The sequence below is a fragment of the Rattus rattus genome, chromosome 1, assembly GCF_011064425.1.
Source record: "Rattus rattus isolate New Zealand chromosome 1, Rrattus_CSIRO_v1, whole genome shotgun sequence".
Lineage (NCBI taxonomy): Eukaryota > Metazoa > Chordata > Mammalia > Rodentia > Muridae > Rattus > Rattus rattus.
Genome location: NC_046154.1, coordinates 267,907,007 through 267,933,817, shown reverse-complemented (window position 1 = coordinate 267,933,817; position 26,811 = coordinate 267,907,007). Strand labels below are relative to the sequence as shown.

Sequence of the window (26,811 nt, the reverse complement as noted above, 5' to 3'; positions counted from 1 at the left end):
ATTCTCAAACTCGGGAAGGTCTCCTTGTGCTCAGAGCCAACGCACAGCTTCCTGGCTGGGAAGCAGAGTTTTTCAGTACTCAGATGTTAATGTTTTCTGCGCTTGGGCTATTTTTATCCAGCAGTACAGACGGCAGTGTGAGCACAGATTTCTTCTGCAGTTTTCATTGTAGCAGGTGTGGGATCCTAGGCCATTGTCCTTAAAGCAGACAGGTCCATGCCCTGCATCCGAACAGTTTAGGAGTGAACACTACCCTTTATGTCCATGATCATTCAACTGTCTGCTTTTTGTTAAAAAGAAGAAAAGATATAAAAATTATCTTCAGGGTATCATTCGGGCATGAGAATGACTAAGAGGCTATTTTCACTTCAGAAGCATAAAAAAAAAAATCAGAGAGTAAAACAACCTGGAGATTCACAAAACAATCTCTCAAGATAAACTTGTGCTAGGACACAGAAGTAGGTTCCATGGAATCAAGTAGGCAGTAGTCTAATTCTTTAAAGGTGTGAGAATTGATCGAAGATTCTAGACCACACTGTCTTGACCTTATAGTCAATGCAGAAGCACAACATGCATTGGTGTTGAAAATATACACCAAGAATTGTGAAAAAGCCACCCCACGTGTAAGATCCATGTGCAGTGGTCCATGAAGTGTGGCAAGACTAGCGCTCTAGAAAGGAGAGTTTGTCCTCGACCCTTTGGTATCACAGGCCGGAAGGCCTGATTTAACACTGCAGTGGCTACTCAACTGTACTGCCTTGTGTTCCTTGTCTCTAAGTACAGGGCTTTACCAGTGATTGCCAATGGAGTGTGACTGAGGTGAGGTATTAAGGCAGGTAAGAAACATTGTCTCCATTGCATTCATTCCTATGTGTTCATTGGATCTCACTTGTCTGCGCCACCATGAGCCTACAGCCTAGATGGATGGCACTGAATCACCAGCCCACCTAGAGCCATCTTGCATTGTTGAGCGGATAAGAGCTAACTAAACACATGGCTCTCACCGGTGGTTCACTTCTCACAGACGACATCCAAGGGTGCCCCAAAGTCATGCACCGTACCTGTTATGTGAATGCGGTATTCCTCCTTGAAGATCTTCTGGAAGAAGGGAATCTTGAACTGCATGTGAGGAGTGTGCAACCCGGGGAGGTTCACGTCAACATCGCCCATGAAGTGTGGGAATTCCCAGTCCTGTCAGAAAGTCAACATGTGAGCGTATCCGTGATCTGATTTGTCTTAGGAAGCAAGACACCCCAAACCGGCTTTCTCTAAGCACTTGCTTTAAAATCACTTAAATTCAGCTGGCTGCCAGATGTATCCATTTCACTTGGCGATTATCATCTTACGTGCACTGGATATTGGTGTGCATTCAAAATAAAAATTAAGTCATCGCTTGGATTCTTACTGTTTTTCAATCTAGTAATTAGAAGCTCACATGAAATGCCTCACATCTCTACAGTTTGCTCCCGTTATATGCTGATCGTTACATATTTGGATCATGGAAGTAACTGGTATAGGGCTAATAAACTTATGACATCTTATTTTGCTACTTTCAAGTATGAGTGCTATAATTTCATGCCATACATAAGGAGACAAAGTGCCAAACACCACTAAAGTGTTTTTACTATGCTGTACTCTAGAAACTGTGCAGAAACCGTTCAAACACCAAGGAACTCTATCTAGCCCATTTGCTTGCTGTTCAGATGAATTTGAGCACAAGATGGAAACCAAGAGCCTCCAAGATTACCATTAGTCATCTCTAGTAAAGGTAAAACTAGACAGGGCATCGCTCTTTCAGAGGGGAGTATCCTGTGAGCCCTGTCAGGAGCCACACTTGATCTCAGATTTTAAACCACTGAATTAAAAAAAAAATCACAATTACCTCATGAAAGAAGAACACACTAAATATAAAAAAAAAAATTTGAGGTGGGTCCATAGACAGGAAAAGACATACTTTCACTGTTAATGATTAAATGATCGCCTTAAGTACAGAACTATGTTTAGTTGGTTTTAATGTGAAAACATGGTGAACAAAATATTAGTTTGAGATTTTAGTACACTACTACATCATTTGAAACTGCTAAATTCACTCAGATAAAGCAGCTGGTACAGGTACGTGAGGAAAAGTGCCAGGTCCCTTTGGAGCTCGCATATATGTTTCCTTTTCTGAGAGACTGAGACACAAGGAAGAGGAGATCAAAGAGTGGCAATCTGTGGCACCTAGATTCTATAGATCAGTGGATCATCTTAAGCTGCTGATAGGACGTAAGTATATAAAAAGAAAATTAAATGATGCCATATCATCTGCTCTACCTATAGGCAAATCAACCTTGCCTGTCCATGTTTTTCAGATATTAGTAGCACCCAGAGATTTAATTACGAGACTCAGAAAGTCAAAGAATAATGTTGAATGAATTTGGAATATTTTATAAAAATTATTAGTAGAAACTGGATTGGAGAGTCTATCTGAAAATTCTTGATAAGGTTGAATATATGCATTTCTCCGCCCATAGATAGAGCGTTCTCTCCATATTACATAAAAACCACTACAAAAAAAAAAAAAAAAAAGACCTGAGATGCTAAAATGTATCTGATAAAAACTATGACTACAAAGAAAATGAGTGACCTGGCATCTTTACTTGTCCTAGATGAATGATCATTAAGTCATGTTTTTATTTCTTGGTTACAGAGAGTGAATGCTTCTTGGTAGTAACTGGGCCACGGTACTTAAACCAGCTTCTCCGTTTCAAGGCGTTTTCTGACTTCTCCCATTTAGACTCTCTTCCATGAAACTCAAGACTTCTGCTGGTGTGAAATTGCTTTTAGTTTAAAAGCAATCTCTGGAGATTTCTTTTGGACTGTGGTCAAAAAACCTCATTCACTAAAAAATGGTTTCTCTATTACTTCCCACCTCTTCCTGGAGATAGAAAGATGAGTTAAGGATGTAAACAGTGGAGGGAAGAATAAGAGAGAAGACAGGGGTATTGTGGGGTTTACCTGGAGAAAGGCTTTCCTTTAAAAAAAAAAGATATCAAAGAGAGGGGGTGAGGTGTGAGGATGGTGAGTGTAGGAAAAGCAGCTGTCTTTAAAAGAGAATACACAAACGGGATAGTGCCTCATCCATGACTTCTCCCACTTCACCCTTTTGTTTCATCTGTCATAAAGCTGCAATTTAGTGTTTCAAAACTCTTTTACTTAACCTGATTTCCCTTTATTAGCTTAATTATTCCTATTCCCCTTTATTTTAATTTTTGTAATTCCTACTCCCCATTCCTCCTTGGACTTCTCATTTTGAATCAGCATACATCTGGTCTCCCTTGGCTTTCGGTGAAATGGCAGTCACAGTAATTGCTGTACCATTTTGAGCTTATATTAGTGAAAAATTTTTGTCTGAAGTTTGCTGAATCACAGGTATTTAAAACAGAGGGAAAAGGGAAGAGAGAAGGGTGCTTCTTGTCTCCACAGGTATCAGACACTTCATCTACAAGTCAGTGTTGAACCCATTGACCTCGAATCCTTCTTGGAAGCATGAGATAATTCCTAACCAGCAACCTTCACAGTGACAGAGACAGAGGAAGAGACACAGGAATGCTCAATAAGCATGTTTGGTTTTCTAGCATAATTCAGTTTGGTTTAACCAGATAGACAAAGGAGGAAACTGATGGTTCTGTTTCATGCTGGCTATGGTAAAGGAAAAAAGCTGCCTTTTCTTGTCTGTCCCCAACCATTGCATAGCACAGGTCACCCTGATGCCTCTGACTAGGGCTTAGGTCAGAGCAGAGGTCTAGAGGTTACCCATACAGGGCAAAAGGGAGGGGCAACTCTCCCAGAGGCATGTAGCATTGGTCTTAACAGGAAGACAAAACAAAGCTTGGTGGGTCGCGCACAAGCATGCATGCACAGACAAGAATATTTGGCTATGCTATGATTCAGTCACTAGTCCCAAGTGACACAAAGCCATGCAGGATAGCTTAGACTTCCTAGTTCCAAAGCCTAGATGCTCTCTGCTCATTCACACTGTCTCTAACCATAGAGAGTAACATGGCTTTCTGATGTTATCTCAGCGCTGGACTTTTTATTAGCTTTGTGTGCCTTGCCTCAGAATTAGCCTTGACCACTAGCTTTTCTCCTACTAGGACCTCGTGCATAGGGGCTTGGTCCTCATCCCCTCTTTGAGTGGGTGTGATTAGTGTCACCTCACCCTAGCATGAATAAGACCAACTTTAATTCTTTCTCCATAAATAACTTCCTGGGGACTCTTTCCTTCTAACTAGACTCCAGTGAGTGGGAAAAGGAGCAGATGACTGACTGATAACAAACACGGGGGTTGTCACAGCATTGTTACCATGAATGAATAGCTATCTTAACTAGTCATTGTATAGCGAGGTTATCATGACTCACAGCTTGCTTGCTTTCCACATGACTGTCGATGACATAGTTTGAACTGAATCCATAAAGTGTGAGGAGAACAACCAGGTAAAATGTGTTCAGCTGGCAAGCCCAGGGGCAACAAGCTCATCCTCCTGACACGGCGTATTATGAAACGCTCATTGGTTTGGTTCTGTGAGAGTTGTTATCGATCTGGGGGCCTTGGTACCGTTCTCTACTATTAAAGCCAGCAGCGGCTGCAGAGATCTGTCGGTGATGACAGTGACTTAGGCACACAGTATCAAGCTGTTCCACTTCTCAACAGCTCACCGTGATGGACTGAATGTGGATGCATCTGCAGCTCTGCATCTGTTCACAGATGACTTATGGTTAATTTTCACTCAGATGAGTATGTTTCCCCACACAAAATAAAGGAGACGTGCCGTGACAGTTGTCTAGTTTTCTTACTATGGTCTACTTCTGTCCATAGCAGCGAAAGTTAGTCCGTGATCCCTGCTGTAAGCCAGCCCCAATTAAATGTTGTGCTTTATAAGAGTTGCCTTAGTCATGGTATCTGTTCACAGCAATAACATTTGGGCAAAAACAGGGCTTACATTTGGGCAAAGTTTAGAAGCAGTTCTGTGCATCTAGATTATGCTGTCTTGGGGCACTCTGGAGTCCTTTCTCTGTGCCTCCTTGGTGAACTTCAAGGTCAAGGGAAAGCGCTGGGTGTCATTTCAAAGGAGCTCGAGTTTAAAGCTTTCTCTGTTTGGAGTTCCTGGGTGATGAAATAACAACTCTCTGTTTCTATTTAGGTAAGAAATTCAGACCAAAAATTTAATAACAGTTATTACTTTAACCCGAGAAACTAAAGCCAGAGTAAAAGCAAAGAGAAATGTTCTATTTTCTGGGTTCATGATTAATCAATTGGTTTTTGAGGTAATTACGGGAAAGAATAGGTCTTACTAAAAAGTTGATAAACTAGGAACAATGAAAGTTTCTTCTTACTATTTGACAGCTTTATTCAGTTATATAGTGAATTTTGATAATTACCCCTTTGTTAGTGTTTTATTGCTGTGAACAGACACTATGACCAAGGCAAGTCTTATAAAGGCCAAAATTTAATTGGGGCTGGCTTACAGGTTCAGTCCATTGCCATCAAGGTGGGAGCACGGCAGCATCCAGGCAGGCATGGTGCAGGAGGAGCTGAGTTCTACATCTTCATCTGAAGGCTGCTAGTGGAAGACTGGCTTCCAGGCAGCTAGGATGAGATCTTATAGCTGACACCCACAGTGACACATCTACACCAAGGAGGTCACACCTCTTAATGGTGCCACTCACTAGGCTAAGTATATATAAACCATCACGAGCCCCCTTACCCTCTTCTCCCGCTGAAGCCCTTCTTTCCAATAAATTCTCCTTCTACTTTGATGGCTGCTTTCATAACTCACCGAGTTTAATTTCAGTTGCTTATGTAAGCACAAGTGGAAAGGAATTTATTGGAGCATGAGCCAGGCATCAGTGACTATATCACTAAAGAAAAGCACCTTTTATTCCAGCAACCATAACATGCACATAGACACTCAGGAAGGAATGAGGCTTCATATGTCCCTTGCCCATGTGTAACAGAATGCTGACAGTCCCAATCTTGTGTGGGTCTTGGGCAGTAATCATAGTGCAGTGACTTCGTGAGTTGAGCAGTCATGTCATGTTAGAATTGACAATAGATTCTAAAATGTTACTATAAAATGTCAACTCATCCTCAATTTAATAGTTTTTTTTATCTTCCTTTTTATAGCATTATATTATCAGGCTTCAGATGATCTCAAAGTCAACTTTACAGGCGTATTTCTTTTCTAGCTAATCTCTATTCATGCATATTTCAGAACTGAATTTCAGAAGGCGAATATCAGGACACCATTCCACCTAAAACCTTCCCAGCTTGCAAAGTGTCCTTAGCTTCCCTATGCTTGCCAGTGTCCTAGCAACAAGATTCCAGATGACAGCATGACAGCGAGTGGCCTGAAGAATTGATCTTATGCTTTGGGTAATATTTCTGTCTCTTATTAAGCAGCCGGAGAGCCTGATATCTTCCTCCTCAACAATCCTTTGCTTCTGATTGGCAGAGTTGCCATAGTTGAATTAATTCTCAGACGCCTTGTTATACAGTAGGCTGTGCTTACGTATTTGCCATGCCCCGTCATCCTCACTGAAAAGTAAGCTCCAGGGAGCTTAGGTGACTTTCCCCGTTTGGATAATTGCTGTACTCTCAATGCAGGAACTCAGCTCAGCATATCGTAGGAACTCAAGTATTTGTTAAAGTGAGGAATGATGGGCTATGAAAGCTAACAGGGCGACATAATCCCTTTTGCGTTTCCTGGAGTGGAAGCACGGAGTGGATTTGGGTAAGAGAAATAGGACGATGAGCATCATGCACCACTCCAACATCCAAAAAGAGGAAGTCTGGGTGTTCTGTTTGGCCTTCGTCATCCTAGCAACAGAGAGACCATGAGCAGAGTAACACGAAGCTTAGACTATTTGCAGTAATCACGAAGGAAGGGAGGGGATCGCTAGAGTAGACAGGACGGCTAGTCTTGGTTGTCAATGAACATCTGGGCACACCTGTGAGGGATTTTTCTTGATTGGGTTATTGAAGGAGGGAGGGATGACCCATCTATTTCTGGATCATTTGAAGTGGGAAGACTCACCCTAAATCTGGGCCACACCATCTGGCCGCAGCCAGATTTAGGACACAAAAGGGCATGGGAGAAGGAAGCTCTTGCTTTTTGCCTGCTTGCCTTCACTCTTTTTTTTTTTTTTTTTTAAATTTTATTTATATGAGTACACAGACACACCAGAAGAGGGCATCAGATCCCATTACAGATGGTCGTGAGCCACCATGTGGTTGCTGGGAATTGAACTCAGGACCCCTGGAAGAGCAGTCAGTGCTCTTAACCGCCGAGCCATCTCTCCAGCCCTTGCCTTCACTCTTACTGGCAAGGTTGCTTCTCCTCCGGATACAGCATTTCTTCATTGGTATTAGAGCCTGCTTCATCCGGACTGCAATATAGACTGAAAGCTGGTTGAGGTATTTGGTTACCATGGACCAAAAGACTATTGGATTCTTGGACTTTCTGTTCGGAGTCAGCCCTTGGTGAGGAAGTCTGATCACACAGCCTGTAGGTCTAAAATCCCTTAATACATACATACATACATACATACATACATACATACATACATACACACACACACACACATACCATACATACACACACACCTACTCATAGTATTTTCTAATGGTTCTTTTCTTCTCAATAACCCTGACACTACTATGGTGGAAGGCAAGAATAAATACTGAAGGTGTTTGGAGAACTGATCAAGGATGTGTTTGGAGTGACCTTTCTTGTGACCCTGTAAAAGAAAGAGGCCATGAGACTTGTCAAACTAAGTCCAGAGAATCAGAGGCATTTGAGGTAGAACCCTGGGAGGGCGGATTATTTCCCACACTGGGGTCCTGCAGGTTTGTGGAGGCAAAGCTAGAACATGAGAGATGCTTTGAGGTAACGGTAAGGGGTGCTCAGGAGAGGGGTGGCTGGAAGCTGGCCTCAGCTGTCCCCTGATACCCACCCTTTCTTTCCTCATGTATCCAACTTTGCGTGTATGGTGTTTGCCTGAATGGATGGATGTGTACCACACACGTGGAGGTGAGAAGAAGGCACAGAATCCCCCGGGGAACTAGAGTCCTAGTCGTGAGCTGCCATGTGAGTGCTGGGAACCAAACTGGAGTCCTCCAAGTGCAGTCAGCACTCTTACCTGCTAAGCCACCTCCCCCACCCAGAGTGTGACTTTTTCATGTGATTTTATTTCCAAATCCCCCAAAACTAGAAAAATGGTTGTCTCTTAAATGACCTAGTCAACCACAGGGGTGTGGTTTGTAATCATTTCCTTCCTTTCGTGAACTGTGTTTTTGTTTACTTACTCTCAGAAGTCCACCTACATCCCCCAGCTAATTCTAAAGAGAGCATACATCAGTGAGTTGTAAGTATTCGTTTATTACCTCTGAGAAACCAATCTAGCCTAGAGCAGGTCTGAAAAGTTAACTACACTCTATTACTTTTAAGAGAACTTGCCTCAAGGCTGCGGTGAGAAAGCAGTAGGTTTTTTTTTTTTTTTTTTCCCTTAAAAAAAAAAAAAAAAAAAAAAAAAAGCTTCAGTACATCTAGAGCCCGAAACCATCATTCCTTTACGCACCAAAATGGAAACAAACAGATGCCCTGCCCTGGCAGACTGATGTGCAGAAGGACAAAATAAAAGGCGGTCTTAAAAGTGTTTACACTAATGGAAATGCATCATGTGGCCTCTAGGAATAATGGGAAATCAATAACCCTGACTGGGGCAACACAGTTCAGGAGCAGGAGGGAGAGAGTGCTTAACATCTTAGAGACTCCTGGGAAAGAGGGGAGAGCAAATGGCTGACTGTGGAGACTTGCTGGCAAGGAAGTTAGTGCAGAATTTAAAGAAACACAGCAATGGCTCATTTCGGCTTTAGCTCCCAAGGTCTGTCAATCCCAATCTACTTAGCACTTGCTCTTTCTAAAAATTGACTTATTTTTATTTTTAGGGTTATTGTTTTTCCTTCACGTTTGTCTGAGCATTGTGTGGGTACCTTGTAGCCATGGAAACCAGAAAAGGGCACTGAATACTGTTGAGATGGGATTAAAGAAGTGAGCTACAGCATGTGTGGGAGCTGGGAATTGAACCTGGATCATCTGCAAGAGCAGCCAGTGCTCTTGACTGCTGAGTCATGGTTTCCAGCCCCTACTTAGCACATCTGAAGAAGCATGAATGCTAACTCTATATGTTCGCATGCACTATACTCAAAAGGAGTTCCTTTCCACAGAAAGAATGAAACCAGTGGAAGAAATCCATTTAGAGCACTTATATTGTTTGCCAGACACTGGTTGTAGGACACGACACAATCCTCTGATCATTCTCTGGCTTTGGTACAAATGTCACTGCTGCAGCCTGGCTGGCTGTACTCGTGCTGCCAGCAGTGGTCACATCAACTGTCTGAATGGCTGATTTCTTCTGTGAGCTATATGGGAGAATTAATTGCTCACTGATACAGAGTAGATATTATTGTCCTTGGTAAGTTTTAAATTTAATATTGTGGTCATTTTTCTTCATGAAAAAAAAAATAGACTGATGGTAGGATCTGCAGGGGTGGGGAGTAAAGACTCAGTGTGGCAACACGCACCTCACAACGGAAAGAGTATAATAAAATGGATCAAAATGTAGCATGACAACAGAGGTGAGTGACCTTCGAGCTTCGTTACGATGGTTTCATTTCTAGAATTATGATCTTTTCCCAGGTCTATCTACATTATAGCTGACAAGTCTATCCACAAGTGAAATATGACGTTACGTAGATGAGCATTCTGAATTAAGACAGGGAAGGGGGATCAAAAGGACTGAGTTGGCCACAGGCGCTATTTTAGTGGGAAGTAATCTCTGAAGGAGATCTTCAGGTGGAGGCTGATGCCTGTGAAAGACAGGAAGTGGATATCAGCTGGGTATGGTGGGACAAAACTTTATTCCAACTCAGTAGGAGGCAGGGCAGCTCTATGAGTTCAAAGCTGGCCTGGTCTATGTAGTGAGTGCCAGGACAGCCAGAGCTACACAGTGGAACCCTAACTTAGAAAAAAAGCAAGGAAGCAAGGAAGGAAGGACAAAGGAAGACAGGAAGGGAAAAGGAAAGAGGAAGGGAGACAGGAAAACAGGAAGAAAGAGGGAAGGATGGAAAAGCAAAGGATCATATCAGCCAAGAGAAGTGTGTGTGCAAGACACCTGGGAGGAGAAACGTACAGGTAAGCATGGGCTGGGAGCAGGGCTGATATGAGAGCCCTGTGAGGAGAAGATACTGTGGTGGCTGAAGTATGGAATGACAGTGAGAGCTGAGCCGACAGGTACTCAGATCAAGACGCCTATGTGACGGTGTTCCCAACCGATTTCTCAGCACACCGAGGAATGGCTACAGCATCTGCCCGGGAGTTTCAGGAACTGACTCCCCCCTGAGAAGACAGAGAAGGGGGTCTGCTACCTTACATGTGTTTGACCGTCACATGCTATGGTCTGAAAGGCTCCCTCAGCGCGCACGGTGACATTAAAATGCCACCGTTACCGTGTGAAGGCACGAGGGGTCTCAGGGTGGTCAGTGAGCCACGCCATTGTGTGAGTTTGCTGGCCCTTCAATCGTGTACCACAGAAACCCTCACCAGATGCCAGTCATGCTCTTGGGCTTCCAGGACTTCAGAATGGTGAACCAAGGACACCCCTATGGTTTATAAACAGAAAGGGGACTGAGACAAAATCGAAGATGAAGAGTTCTATGGACAGTTGAGAAGCTCACAGAAGTCGAGGCTGGTGGTACAGAGGAGACGTCAGAAATACAGCTATCGGTTTAAGGTCAGGATGCACAGGGTGGGGAGAGTGCTGTGAAATCCAGCATTTAAAATATGAAAGAGAAACTGGGGAAAGTGGGGGAAAGGAGGTGTCTTAGAAGTTAGGAGGTAGTGCTGAGTCTGCTGGTACACACCTGTCATCCCAGGCACTTGAGAGACTGAGGCAGGGGCATTGAAAGATAAAGGATATCTTAGGGTACATAGTGAGTTTAAGGCCAGCTGCACAACTTAGTGGTGCCCTTCTCTGAAGCTGTTTACTCGTGATGAGGGCTCATGACATAATTCAAGAAAGTGTTTGCCTAGCATGAGGGAGTCTGGAGTCCATCCCTCTTACGCCCTAATAAGTGTCCAGTGAGGCTAAGGATTTGAAGAAGAATGAGATACAATATTTGCTAATTGCACTTCCAGCAAGGCGTTTGTTACAGCCTACGAAGAATGAGATACAATATTTGCTAATTGCACTTCCAGCAAGGCGTTTGTTACAGCCTACGTAAAATATTGTAACTATCAAGAAAAAGGTCCAAGGTTTGAAAAGTAGATGAATCATCGTTCTCTGTGTGGATTCAGACCATTTGGGGGAGGTAGAAATCAGACGTCCCACAGGATCGACAAGAACCCCACTACTGATTGTAGCCCAAACTCCACCCCTGTAAAGAAACGATCTGAGAGAGGGCATCACTGAGTTGCCTGACCAGCCTTAAACTTGCAGTGCTCCTACCTCAGCCTCCAGGCACCTGGGATGAGAGGCCCTTGCCAGCACATCCAACTTTGCTTCCTTCTAGAAACACTTCCTAACCACACCGTGTATCCGAGTTCTGAAATATGAAAACGTTCTCTGTCCATGTGAATAAATTTAACCGGCAATGAAAATAAGGAATATCAAAAAAGTGAAAATAAGTGGCAGAACTAATAAGTATAAACGTACAGTAAAAACCTATAGTACCCGTAGTACCCACCTCTAGTAGGTGTACACCTACTAGTCAAAACCTATCTACCTGTAGTAAAGAACAATCACAGAGACATTTCTTGGAGAGGTACCATGATGAGCTCAGTTTCAAATTATTTGATAGCATAAAGTAAAATGAATTTTGGTATGCTAGGGGTTTCTGCACCTGACGTTCCTTTTATATATTTTCAGTAGCTTTTGCAATGTCTATTGTTAAAAATGGGGCTGTCGCACTATGACTATTCTGATTTTTTTTTAGAATTGTTTATTTTCTGAAACAGCACAGAACTAGGCTATGCTTGCGATGTCTTGAATGCAGTCTTAGAAATTCGGTTCCCTGCTCCCAGTGTGGCGTCCCTCTGTTTTCATCTTTCTCAGTAAACGCTCCATTTCTGGAACACCCCGGAAGCCGCTGCATCTGCCTGTGCCCCTGTGGACTGGCCCATGGTAGCGCGTAACAGAACGGAAGAGCTTCACGGCAATGGACTTGAACTGCCGGGCTCGCCGTGTCTGCGCTCAATGATTTTTTAGGTCAGAAACGTTCATCCTCTTAGCTCTAGAGAAAAATTATCCACCCCCAAGTAAAAGAACAAACACATCGGAAAACAGAATATATCCAGGCAGGCTATGGAACGGAAGGAATAAAATATGTTTTGTTGTTTTAGAATTATACCCTCAGTGAATTGAAAGATTTTTATGAGCCCATTCTTAGTCCAGGGGTCAATGCCAAAGACAAGTCTAACGTACACCGCTTTCCTTGCTCGCTAGTCATTGGAGAGAAATTCCATCATCCTTGGAGTCCATCTGGAAAACAAATCTGCAAGCTGGGGCAAGCAACCTTACGCGCATGTCAGCAATTGCATTTTCTTTCTCCGGTATCATCCATTCAGCGAAGCCTGGCGTGGCAGTGGCCGGCTTTATTGGATTTCATGTTGCCCCAAGAGCAAGAGAGTGAAATCTACTTCTCAAAGCTGTCCCTAGTGTTGTTCTCAAGCTCCCCACACAGAAGCCTCACAGTATTACAGAACCAATTTAACAGTTATTAAATGCTCACTCGATGTAAGCTACATATTCTCGAAGGGAAAAATAGAATCAAACCAAGCCCTTCCTTTTACAGTTATGGATGGCAACGGTCACAGAGATGACAGAGTCCTTCCCATGCAGCCCAGTGGACTGTTGCTAGGGAGGAGAGGACCAGATGATGCTCGGCCAGTGGCCTGCTTGGTTTCTACACTCTCATTCATTTTACTAAGAGTTCTTCACGAGATTCTGATTTAAGTTGGCTCTGTTACACTGTTCTCTTGGAAATAAGCAAATGCTTGCCATGAACTTGCTGCGTGCTGGACATGTGGACTACGTAAAATCAAGAATAAGGCTCTACCTCTCAAGTGTGTACCTACAGTCGCTAGGGTTTTTCTCACTTCATTTGGAAGCAAAGGATTCTGAGAGCAGCCACATTCCTTGCCCAAGGCTACCTCGAGCATCACTGAAAGGATTCACTCCCTGGTGTTCTAAAAACCACGGAGCTTCCTTTCCTCGCCATATCGGCCTTCCATGGTGCTTCCATCTAAACACTAAAAACTGTCCATCTAGGAGCCAAATCCCACGACTCATTTCTGGCGGATGTTCACTTACTTCCGTAACGACACTGGTGCCCGGCAGCTGAGTTATGTTTGCTTGGCACTATTGGGCTCCCAAAAGCACACGAGCACTAGACCCTGTGGAAAATGCACTGCAGAGGGGAGGGCACGGCAGCGGATCTGTGTCCTTGACAGACGTGCAAGTCCTTCAAGTCCTTGACAGCACCTGCAGAACGTCCAGGCTGAGGTGTGTATTTCACTCCGTGGGCCTTATGGCCATTTAATATTTTTTTTCTTCTTACAGCCAAAGCTCAGATTCGAGTTGCAAGTTGGAAGGCTTCTAGAATGAGCTCGAATTCTTTAGCATGGGTCAGTTCAGTTTTCTAACCTGAGCAGGTTTCCATCACAATTTGGCTCTCCGATGGCAGATGTTTGCGCTACTTATTAAGAAATCAGGATGGATCGGGGGATGATTTAGCGACCACCTAGTGATAAGAATCAAATCTTACAATTTGCTGAAAAGGCACGCCAACCTTCATGTTTCCTAGAAACATATTTAGCAGCAAGATGACGTGTGCTCCTACCACTGTAGCTGCACATGCCATTAAGTGGTAAAGCATTTGCTATTACGTTTACGAGACTTGAGGCAGAGCAAAACAGTCCAAAAGAGCAGTGGCCATAATTGCATATGTCTCTGTGGATATGCAGACACATACACGCACGTGTATGCATTATATAATGACCCAAAAAACAATTTAATCTTGCCTTTCCTGTTCTGAATGTCAATAGCGATTTTTAAAAGTTATTTCACACGTTGTTTATTTTTATCCCTGCTGTGAATCCCTGGAAGAAATTATTTGTTATAGCTCACAGTTTAAGGGAAGACGATCCATCATATCGTGTGTGTTGGGGATGGGGTGGGGTGGGGCTGACAGCTGGGTGGCTTGGTCTTAGGTGACATGGCCTCCCTCCCTGTATCATTACAAATCAGGATTCACAAAGCTGGAGCCACAACTAGATCTGGGGATAACATACAAGAATCAATTCACTGTACCTGAACTCCTCTAGCTAGACCCTATTTTGGGTGCACTAAAATCTTTATTAGACAGGGTTGTGGAGAAGCAGGACAGTAGAATATATATGTGTACATATTATAAAAAGGGGAAGTTATTGGATAGGCTAATACAATAGGGGCTGAGTAACCAACAATGATCCCTATGTGCTAGGGAAGAGAACAGGGCTGCCTTTATAATCACATCCGGCACTGGGATCCTGGATGCTTCTTAGTACTGGGTGGGTACTGAGTCCACATTCAGAGACCAAGGAAGCACTAGTCTGATGTCATGTGTGGCACTAGTAATAGATTCAGTTGGTCAGAGAAGGGCTGACAGGCTGACATGGACTGCCTTCCTCTGCCTTAGCTCTCTATTTTCTGCTTCATCTTCTAAAACATCTTTAACCTCAGGCTCTACTCTCCTTTTTCCTGGGTCTGGGTTCAGTCAGAGAAGATGCACCTAACTCTCAAGAGACTGGAGGCCCCAGGAAGTTTAGAGATCTGGCGGGGTGGGTGGTGGGGTGGAGACATCCTTGTGGAGATGGGGGCGGGGGTCGGCAGGGGGAAGTGGGGTGGAGATATGAGATGTGGATCTCTTGGGGGCTGCGGGGATGAACCTGGAGGGGAATAAAATCTGGAGTGTAAAAATAAATAAATAAACAAATAAATAGGAAATTTTGCAAATGACTTTGGGGTGGGAAGGGGAGAGTATGGATCTGCTCTGGGCCTTTTTGAAAGAAAGAGATGATATTCCATAAATGTGCTAATAACATTTGTAAAAGGACAGTTACTAAGGTAAAACCTGTGTGAAATGTTAACCCTAGGTTTTCTGTCAAACAGTGATGCTGAATGCTGATATACAGATAGCCAAAGATTCCAGCCGTGCTACTCAGGGTACCACCGTGACAGAGGTATCCAGGAAACTACTCCGCTTCCAACGTTTATGAGTCCCACTCAGTCCTCGAGTCCCGTCAGTACCTCAGCTCACCATTTTACAATGATCAATAGTAGAAAAGGCAGCTCTGATAAACTCTCCACTCAGTGTCATCTGTTCTGTGATGTCTGCTTCTGCAACATTAACCCCGTGACCTCTGACGTCTGCTTCTGCAGTATTAACTTCATGATCTCTGGGACATCTGCTTCTGTCGTGTTAACCTCATGACCCCTGCGATGTCTGCTTCTACAATATTAACCTCGTGACCTTTTCTCCAATCAGCAAAAATGTCAACATTCCAGTTAAAGATTTTGATGACCAATATACCATCTACCACGAGCTCTCATTCTAGTATTTCTCTCCAGCTTATATCCATGAAAATAGAAACATTATTCACCAAATGCAGGTCTAGAGAGCATCCCAAATCAGGAGCACTATGGTTGCCTAGGGAACCATGAGACACCCAGAGATCCCTTGTTGACCATTCATCCATCCCTAAGCATACATATCCATCCACCCCACCCCTCCTTATACATGAATAAACAGGTTCCAAAGGCTGATGGTCAAGTATAACATTGTCTCCACATGTGGTACCAGTTTTCAATATTAGTTACATTTATCGCCACTGTAACAGAATTTCTGACAGAAACAACTTAAAGGGGAAAGGACTAGATCTGCCTCACAGCTTATGGGGATACAGTCCATCATAGCAGGGGTGGATTGGCGGCTAGGACCGACCTGCTTGATCTAGGGTAGCAGAAACTTACAGCATGGTTTCTTCACATGTTTGCAAATCAGGAAGCAGAGGGCTCAAGCAGAGCTATAAATCATAATGCCCTTCCCCAGAGATGCACTTCCTCTAGCTAGAACTGAATTTTATACAACGTGCCAAAAATAGCACAGCCCATTGAAGACGAAAAGTTAAAACACAGGGGCCTGTGGAAGGTATTTTACATCTGAGGTTTTGTTATGAAGAGACTCTCACTTCAAAGACTGACTCTTCTTGGTTATAATTATGGTCAGGAGCTACCACAGGGCGCACAAAGTTAGTAGCAATTTCATTCCGTGCCCTCTCTCACACTTGCTTTGTGCCCAACCATAATTAAGAGCACGTGAAATGTCACAATCTGAGTGGAATTTCATATCTATGTGTAACATAACAGATTTGTAATGAAGTGTGTCATATTTATAAAAATTACAACCCACATCCTGAGGCATATGTTAAAACAAAGTGAAAGTAGGCTTTGGGAGGGTAGTAAGAGTTATCAGGAAATAATATGATGCTCCGTCTACACACTATCTCATAATATCTTTACTCATAAAAATGGTATGTCTGCAGTTATGAAAAATGACTTTTAACGCACAAAAAATCTATGTGGAAATGATAATAAGAAACGAACACCAAGACATACCATTTGCCTCGAATAATGGAGTGTACTTGGTGTGCAATGTCCAATCTAACAGTTGCTGTGGGCTTGGCTTTACCGTTATCTGTCACATTACTTACATACATCAATTAGTGTGTTCTTTTCCTTCACATACCCAGGTGCAGTTGATTGGCTGCCCACTTCCTAGAAGAGAAGCTGTCAAACTGACATCATTATAAAACCACACATAAATGACAGATTATCCCGAGATTACTTCCCTAAAAAAATTGGTTCCAAAGAGTTTTGTGAAAACATGATTAACTGACCTGACTTCTTCAGAGTATTAATATTGCTTTTATTGTAAGCGATAACTGACACAAATCTGATCCCTCAGCCAATCAAGCTTTACCCGTCTTTTAATTAGCCTTAGCTAAAATTGGGGATTCTTCAAATTTCCTCTCTGGGCAACTGTAGTGGTGAATGAGAATGACCTGTAGGCCCATACAGCTGGAGGTTTAGTCACTGGGGAGTAGAACTCTTTGACAAGGTTGAAAAGAATCGGAGGTGTGTGATCATGTTGGACAAAGTATATCATTGGGGGTTGGCTGTGAGTTTTCAAAATCCCATGGTAGGCTCAATCTCTCTCTGTCTCTCCATCTTGTGTCTCTGTCTCTGTCTTTGTGTCTCTGTCTCTCTCTGTCTCTCCCTCTCCCTCTCTCTCTCTGTGCCTAAGGGTTAGGATTAGCCCTCAACTACTGCTCCAACACCTGCCTGCATGTTACCATGCCCCTCCCAGCACCCGCCCCCCCCCCCGCCATGAAGATAATAGACTGTGCCTCTCAAACTGTAAACAAGCCCCCAGTTAAATGCTTCTGTATAAGACTTTCCTTGGTCCTGGTGTCTCCTCACAAGAATAGAACAGTGACTGAGAGAGCTATGATGCACAGACAGAATGATCAGTTGTTTTAATGTAAGCACCTATAACATAGACTAATCAGCCAAGGATCAGCGAAAGACTTCCTCACGTTTATTCCCAGACCCTCGACTGCACACGATGTAAAAAAAAAATGCTACTGTCATATTTAATAATATTTCTATTTCTAATTCTCTTTTTCCAATAAGGCCTGACTTAGAATACTCTCACTGACAATTAGATAACCTGATTAATAGGTTACTAATGCTTTGCTCCAAAATAAAGAGAAGCCCTCTAAGGCTATTAAAACGAAAGGAAATGCATTTCCATCTTCTAATATTAGTAAGTGCTCTGCTCACCACATTTCCAGCTGGGGAACATAATTGATCGACTGCCGTACAGCAGCCTTCACTCAGTGAACTCCTACAGGACAGTCCTTTATGTGCACTTCTTTGTGCTAATTAAGTAATTCAAAGAGGCAATTATATGTTTCCTACTCTGCAGTTGTGGACAGGGAGGGGCAGGCCAGGCTCCTGATTTGTCAGTTGTGGTGTAAGTATACAGAAGACAGGCCAATCTGGGCCTGACAGGAACCAGGTACTCTCTTACGTCCTAGAAATGCAAAAGTGTTGAGCTCATGTTATGCCCAATTCTTAAGTCATGCATATCGTATAAAGCAGTGATTTCTTTCCAGGTATGCCTTGTCCTAAGAGACTCCATTTGCCAAGTAGCTTTGACTCTGCTTTGAGGAGAGAAAATGATAAGGGTCCTAGGTAGATACGTAAACGCCATCACCATAGACTGATCTATATCGAGTTGCTGGTGGTAGAAAATGAGCCACCCTACAAACTGATAGATGTCGTCGTGTATCAATTCATATAGGTATATTAAAACCTAATCGGGGAAAACAGACCTCAGAGCTTACTGGTCATGCCAGACTGGGGTCAAGGGTAAAATTCTCTTACCCAGACTCCACAGTGATGGATACCAGGCATTACAATGGCACCCATGCCAACCCTCACCATGCAAATATATTATCTGATAACCCTGGGACTTCAGCTTGGTTTGGTCACCTGCTATTGCTACATCCTATTCACCCAAATATTCACCCCACAAGATTACCAAGATAGGTGGGATGGCCTATCAACCTGCTATGGCTGGAACCACTCAACCCTATGGAAAGACAAAAACCTGTTTGCTTGCATTTCTGGCATAGGGTGCTCGTGACAAACAGCAAACAAGCTGATGAGTGTCCTGACATCCTGGAACACAGTTTATTGATTAGGCCACGATGTACTGGGCTTCGGCACTGCTCAGTTAACTTGTACGGATGTGCCCACTCTCCTTAAAGGTGTCACTATCCCATAGGTCTTGTTATATAGGTCTTCTCGCTTACTTTTCTTTCTAACAAGTCCAATGAATTGTTAAGACTTCATAATAGACTGCTACATGGTGTTACCGTTTCACACTTTTGTAGACTATAGCTATCTTTTGGTATCTGTGCTTTCATGACCCTATGGATGCCAAAATCCACCGAAACCCTGAAATAAAATTATATGGGTATTTCTATAACATGAATATCCTCTGGTAAACTTGAATTTTCCCCAGACTAGTTGAAATATCCAACAGAATGCAAATGCTAAGCAAGCAGTTGTTATCCTGAATTGTTCAGGAAAGAAGGGCTATGTAATGGCAGGACTCACACACCGGTTTCTGAATAATAATGCAGAGGCTTACTTAGACACAGTGCTTATGGATTTAGCTCAGGCTTGCTGCCCAACTGGCTCTATTAACCTGTTTATACTATTCTATGTCTGCCACATGGCTAGTGTTCCATACATCCAACTTCCATACATCCAACTTCCTCTGAGACCAGGTGAAGCTTCCTGTGCCTGATCTCTCCCCAGAGTCTCTCTCTCTCTCTCTCTACTGGAACTCCCACCTTCTACTTCCTGCCTTTTGCTAATAGGCCATCAGCTTTTTTTTTTGACAGCTGATGCTTCCACACAGTACACAAGTGATTTTCCTTACATACCTGTACACAGTACAAGTAGGTTTTTGCCTCATTCATACTGGGTTATATCCATATACCTGTAACTCAAAGATTCAGAGGACCAACCCTTCGCATTCCCTAAAAGTAACAAAATGGTTCCTTATTTCTCTCAGTTCTTATCACAACACCGAAAATACAAAAGACAAAAAATATCCTACAATCAGAAAGATATAAATCAAATTTCCCCCTTCATAAAAGGCCGTTCTTCAGTAGGGAAAGCAATAGGATAACTGGCGATCCTAGGATAATAGGAAAATACTGCACTGGAGGCTTGAAACATATCTGCTTTGGGCTCAGTAGAGAGGGTACCCTGAATTCGAGCCGTGAGATACTACAGGTGAACCTTTTCTGCTTCCATGGTGATCCTGAGCTGGTGGCAGTGTATAGACAGTTGCCATGCTCACCTTTGCTCACGGCTGTTCATCTCTGCTCGAATCCATTGCTGACTCTAAGCCTGGAGCAAACAGACTATGCCCCCAGGGTTTCTTTGATTTATCTAACATTAGCTTTATCTAAAGTACACCTTTTAAAAGACTCTCTTTACTTATAACACTTAACTTAGAACATCTGTCCTTTCAAGATTGACCTTGCTTATCTGATGATGCAGTAAAATGGAAAACCTGATCTATACCACGGCCACAGTGCTCAGTGCCCATCGCTTGAGTGTTCCTGCAGCAGCCATAAAAATGGGAATGGTTTGCAGAATTCCGTGAGCCAGCAGAAATGGTTTCAGTGTCCCGCAATAGCATAGGTCACTCTTCAACACCACATCCAGCTAGACATGCAAATGACTCGGCAGCGGCACGAATATTACCGAGAAATGTAATTAAAACTTCAAGATCTCCTAGCCTATGAATAACTCTGCATTACTTATTCCTATCTGAGCTAATATTGACTTTATATTCTGCTCATCATTCACATTGATTGTCATTTAGGGCAGCATTGGCTTGGCAATTTCCTTAGCCAGTATTTACCTCAAACGTCAATATTTTTTCTAATGTTTATTTTAACCAAAGCCAATATTTTTTTAATCCTTGACTCCCGAGGTAAATGCCTATGACATAAATCAGATAACCAGATAACAACCCATCATTGATCACAGTGACCTGCGCACCGTTTTCACAATTATAACTATTAAGAAAAATTTCCAGTATCATTTATGTTCTTGAAATAGAACTTAAGGTATACACATGCGCACACATGCACATAGAGAGAAACACAGACATGCACACCTATACAAAGAGAGATGAGATAATGAGATAGAACATTACAAATAATTTTAATAAATATTTCACCACATAGATAGAATGGTAGAGAAATTACCTTTCACATCTAAGTAAATCTATATTTTTATAATATACAAATTCGATTTCTATGAGATATACCCCTTTGTTATCTACCTCTATACTACCATAAGTAAAATTGAATACGTAATGACCTGGTAGAGAATAAATTCAAACCTATTTTTCAACATACACCAAAAATTACTTAAACTGAATCTTAGCTGACTTCTGGTAGAATAGTTTTTAATCATTTCCTTTTCTCAATGGGAGTATGTTTATGCGTCCATCCTTTAGTGCCTCTGGACAGCTGAATTAATATATTCTACTTCCAAAGACCTTCTCGATGATGGAAATAATTTTAATAGAACCTTGGTTTTTTTCCCCCAAATTTCTAAAGTGTTTGTGTATTGTTTTAATTTTGTGGGCCTATATTTTAATTAATACATATGCTCTAGATACTTCTCATTCTTAAAATAATTTTGTCTTTAAATCTTTTATTCTAATAGCTAATTTATTTCTTTAAATTCCTAATATACCCCCTATATAATTTACTTTTATCCAATCTCGCTTTTATTTAGCTTTGGTTGAAGCAATTTCCTTGCAGCTCTGGGTTCGAAGGGGATATAATATCACCTGTCTTCTTCCTGTGTCCCCAGAGTGCCCTGAGACTTAATGAGATAAGTGATCCACACAGCACTTTATGCTCCTTGGAGAAAGGTACTATATAAAAATCAAGGCATTATAATTATTTATGTTATTATAAAACTTACAGAGATATTACAGTACAGCACAAATAGACAGCGTTGGACTGACTCCAAGTGCAGACTGGAGAATGGCAAACCTCTGGCGTTGAAGCCAGTGGCTGCCACCCTCTCCCTGCACATTTAGTGCCCTCTTGGTTTCCAAAATGCAAATTCCCAGTTTCTCTCAATAGTCAAAGCGAAATGCTTTTGTTTTCATAGGCAGCATTTTAAAGACACACTTTTTAACCCTTGCCTGCCATGCTTACTTAGTTTCTTCTGAGTATATTCCCTGTCAGCACTGGAGTCGAAAGGCCAGTACCATTGATCACTAGAAACCAGATAAACTAAAGGGTTGTACGCCATTGCACAATGCCTTTCTTGGCTGAAGTAGAGACAATGTAGCACAGCCAAACAACAAGGGGTCAACCATTGTCTGAATATTTTAAATAAAGAGACACTTGCTACTTCCTAAAATGTTTCTACACTTAGAATGCTCTACACTTAGCCAGATCCCGTTCATACATCCTGCTCCACCCAACAGCCAAGCATCATCTCCCTTCGTCACTTCATCACTCTTCCTTTATTTATCCTTACTCTAGAGCCAGGACATGGACTTTATGTAAATCTTTAGAGATTAAAAACAATGTTAGGACATTTTCTCTGGATCTCAGAGAGTTGGGGGATGGCTTTGTACACTGTGCATTCAGATGTTAATTCCTTTACAACCAAGATAAGGTTGCAGTCAGTATGTGGCACTGTCATGATTATTGAAACATCTCCTGTCTTCGAGTCATGTAAAAATTGTTTTCCTTCCCCTCTGATTGGTTGATAAAGAACTGAGCAGTCTATAGTTGGGCAGGAGAGGTAAGGTGGACTTCTGATCCTAGTGAGAGGATCCAAGGTTGAGAGGAAGGAAGAGAAGTTGCCATGAGAGGGTGGCTATGAGAGTCCTCATGGGGAAGTCACCATTGGGGTCCAGATGGGGAGTGACCAGGAGGACACAGATGGGGCATGAATAGCCAGAGAAAGACTAAGAAGATGGGTAACAGGTCACATGGCTGGGAAGTAATCAAGTTGGGTTAGAGTACATGAATATCTGCCCAGCTATAATGCAAGAAGCCTTTTCATAAACATTATAGGTCTCCATGTCATTACTTGGAAACAAACATAGAAAAGCACTAAATAACACTGTTACATCCGATGTAAGGGAGACATCGACATAAATAACGACAAATGACCATAAATATAGGAGTATCATATTGCAGCCAAGAAAGGAAAAGACAAGAATAAAGAAACTGAGACTACTTGAGATCACTGAAGGCTTCCTAAAATTGAAGAGCTGCTGAAGGGAGCACAGAAATAATGCAGATGGGACAGAACTGTGCAAGGGCAGTGGGACGTTCAGGTGGTTGACCATGTGAGGGACACATGGTGGAAGGAGTCAATGTGTGAGGATTAATCTTAATGTTTCCAAGATTGGAAATTATAGCACATTCCATGGTGCCAACAGTGGCACTGCAGCCACTGAGTGGCCTGATTCCTCTTATCAAGGTGACCATAAGAGAACGTAAGTAGAGTTGTGACTAGAGCAAAGCTATTCTTACATTTAAAAGGTGTTGCAAGAGCCTAGACGATGCATGGCGAGGTGGGGCAGTGCTGTGGGATGACCCTGCGGTCAGGACATTGGACAGGAGTGCCAAAGGTTAGTACCACAAAAAGTCAGAAGCATTTCCCTACTGGAGAAATGGGAATGGCTGGTCACGTCATGAGCAATGATGTCAGTCATCCAACACAAAAGGAGCTTCTGCTAAGGTAACAAAAGGAGGGTTTTGTGTGTGTGTGTGTGTGTGTGTGTGTGTGTGTGTGTGTGTGTGTGTGTGTGTGTGTGTGTGTATTGTGTGGGAGATTCCTGTTCACAGGGAGATGCCTGGCACAGCACGGACTATGGAAGGGGTCAGAGGAGGAGAATAATTGAAAAAGATCAAGGTGAAATAGTCCAGAAGTCACTGACTACCTGGAGAGGCAGTGCTACACCCAACCCTACTCTACCAACGCTGTCTGTCTCCCCTGCCAGAGGCACGTTGATACCATGGACTTAAGCACCAGAGAAAGGTAAATGGAGAAGGATGAACGGAACCCAGGTCAGACACATTTTACTCCTCTTTAACTAAGCATGTGTGCCAACATTATTGTTTGATGAAGGACAACTTTTAAAATCTGCCAAAGAAAACAATGTCCGAAATTCACGAATTTGCCTCGAAACGTGGCAGGAAGGCAGCAAGCTACCACAGCCATGCTGAGACTGCCCCGCCTGTGACAGCTCTGCTGGTTTGTGTCCTCCAGCTGGATGAGCAGCAGATGCTTCCTGATGCTCTCCCGGTCAGGTACCAGGCAGACTCAGCTGCTGGCTATGTTCACCACTCCTGATCGATGTGCTTCCTCCTGGTGCTATATCTAAGCCACGGGGCACCATGATCCAACTGTTTTGGGAAAGCATTTCTCTAGGTTTTATCACTGACATTTTCTCTAGGAACCAAGCATGTATTTCTGAGGCTGGCAGAGTGAGACATGTAACATTTGTGGTTTGGCTTTTTCTGCATGCAAACCTTGAGCGTCTTTTAAACTTCTCTAGATGCACGGCTTTACCAAAGGTTTATCAGTTTAAAACACAAATGGACTCCCAGCAGGCGAATCCTCTAGTACTGTGCAGGAGACTGTTCACACCAACTCCAGGACAATGCACATCCAGGGATATTATGGAATGACACATATCTTCAGAGCACCCCCAGGCTACTGCTTGTGTATCTGTCATTGGGCAGTGACGCGAGAGGAACTAAACCTGTACTCAACATTTCTGTTTTGAGAAACACAGACAGACAATTAACAAAGCCACTGTCCACATGAGTAAATTCCAGTGGACGTTTGATCAGTCTAAAACGGTAATCACCAGAAGATTGATAGATTTCAAAATAAAATATACAACCAAATCGAGATGGGGGTGTCGAATACTCATTTTTTTTTCAAATTCTCGTGCATCATTTAACCTTCATACCATGCATGAAAGTTTTAGTTACCACAGCCTTTGGCAATAACAATAAAAACACAGCACCACATATCTATTTACTTTGGGTCTGCTGACTTTATTAGTTTTAATACTAATAAAAGCCATATATTATGAGTATGCTTATCAGATTAATTCTAACTGAATGCCTTTCCCAGAGATTACGGTTCTGCATACAATTACTAAGAGAAATGAGAAGGCATAAAACTCCTCACTAAGACTGATTATTTCTACAGCGTACCGCTACTAAGATTGTTTTCCCCGGTCTAAAGCAGGTTGCTTTCTCTCTGCAAAGTGCCTCTTTTACAGCTTCAAGCTACCCCGTGTACGTGTCTGACTTAATGAAGAAGCTAAAGTGAAGAAGGCAAAAAGTGAATATGAATGAAAAGAAGATAAATGTGTCCGCAGCCTCCTGCCTGACCCCAGTGCAGAGGGGGTTGCATGGAGGGCAGCCGCCGGGAAACGCAATTTCAGCCACTTAATGCCGAGGCCATATATCTCCGGGTGCCAAGCTGTGTGAGGAATGGATGCTTCTGCAGCACAACAGCTTTGCTTCCCATAGATAACTCAGCATGAGTGATCAAAAATACTCAGAGCTGTGGTCTAATTGTTATAACTCACTTGAGTTTTTGACAAATACAGTAGTGTGGGTTCCCGTTTTTAAATTATTTTTATTAAAAAAAAAATCCTCAAGTAAAATGTAATTAAAAATTTCCCTGTGCGGCTTCAATTATATTTCTGTGTCAGAGTTGGAATTTATTTGTAGACTTGAATGGCTAAAAAAGTATATGAGCAAGTCATTCCTGTGGAAGACAGGCTGGGCCAAGAGATGGAGTAGTTTTAGAAGAGATAGACGGTAATTTTCAGGACGTTTAAGAACGTGTAAATGATATGGGCCTATTCTTTATTTAAGAACTAGGGCAGCTGGAAACACAGCAGGCTGCCCGGCCTCACTGCCCCAGCCCAGCCCTTCTACTTTTTCCAGGTGGTGCTTAAGGCTGACCATCATGGTCCTGTGGCATTGTGGGATACCATCACGGTCCTGTGGCATTGTGGGATGCCATCACAGTCCTGTGGCATTGTGGGATGCTATCTTTTAACCTTTGCTAGCAAGTAAAAGTTTCTCATTTATGATTGTGTGTACTATGAAGACAGACAGTGTTTGTTCATCTCTTATGTTCCCAGCACCGTGGTACAGTGTCAGGGACATACCACACACATTTATTTTAAAAAACACTGGGGAAAAAATGGTTCAATGAGTGACAGACTGAATATTTTCTATTCCACAGGCAGCTGAACTGAACAAAATTAGGCAAAAATGATCAGATTAAATCTCGTGGTGAAATGACACTATTTCCCCAAGAGTGCCCACTTACTTCTATAGGAAAAGAAATGCATGTTACTGAGTGTATGTCACTCAAGAGTGACAAATCAGGGGTCAGCACACTGAGTGGCTCTCATAGGAATGCCAGTAGCCATGGTGAAAGCAGCATTGGGACAAGGCCACTCAGACGTGAGCAACTCACACTGCCCTTGCCGGGACACGCTGAGCCAGCCTCGGTCTTCATCCTGAACCTGCTACAGCACCCAGACAGCTGGGTTCAACGTCCATACCTGCTAAAGTAATCGCCTTGTTCATATTCTCCTAAATGGGTGGGAGGTTTTTCTTTGAATATGTGGATATACTGAAGGTATGAAGTGATCATTTGTTCAAATTATTAAAAAAAAAAAAAAAAACAGTTGGACTAACAAATACCCAGAAAAATGAGCCTTAACTTGGTTTACTAGTGATCAGATACATAAGAATTAAGCATAGGTAATCTAAGCCTGTGAAAACAGTAACAAAATGCATCCATGATAGTAGCTACATGTATTCACTCAGGGAAGGCAAAAATGCACCCTTAGTGATCTTGAGGTCCAGAGTGGATCTTGATACAATTTGACTCTCCGCAGATACTAAGATAGTTTTAGTACACACTGGGATTGAGAGAAAACTTCCAACCAAAGAAGCTGGGTGATCTCAATGCCAAAGGATGTTACACCTGGAG

At 42.7% G+C, this 26,811-nt stretch overlaps 1 protein-coding gene across 1 annotated transcript in view; it reads right to left on the bottom strand.

Moving 5' to 3' along the window:
- Positions 1-26,811, bottom strand: part of Tmem117 (transmembrane protein 117) — a 433,233-nt gene that overhangs the window by 14,285 nt on the left and 392,137 nt on the right. Inside the window, exon 6 of the mRNA XM_032885476.1 lies at positions 1,062-1,191. Within this exon, the coding sequence (XP_032741367.1) occupies positions 1,062-1,191 (130 nt within the window). The remainder of the gene's footprint in view (positions 1-1,061; positions 1,192-26,811) is intronic.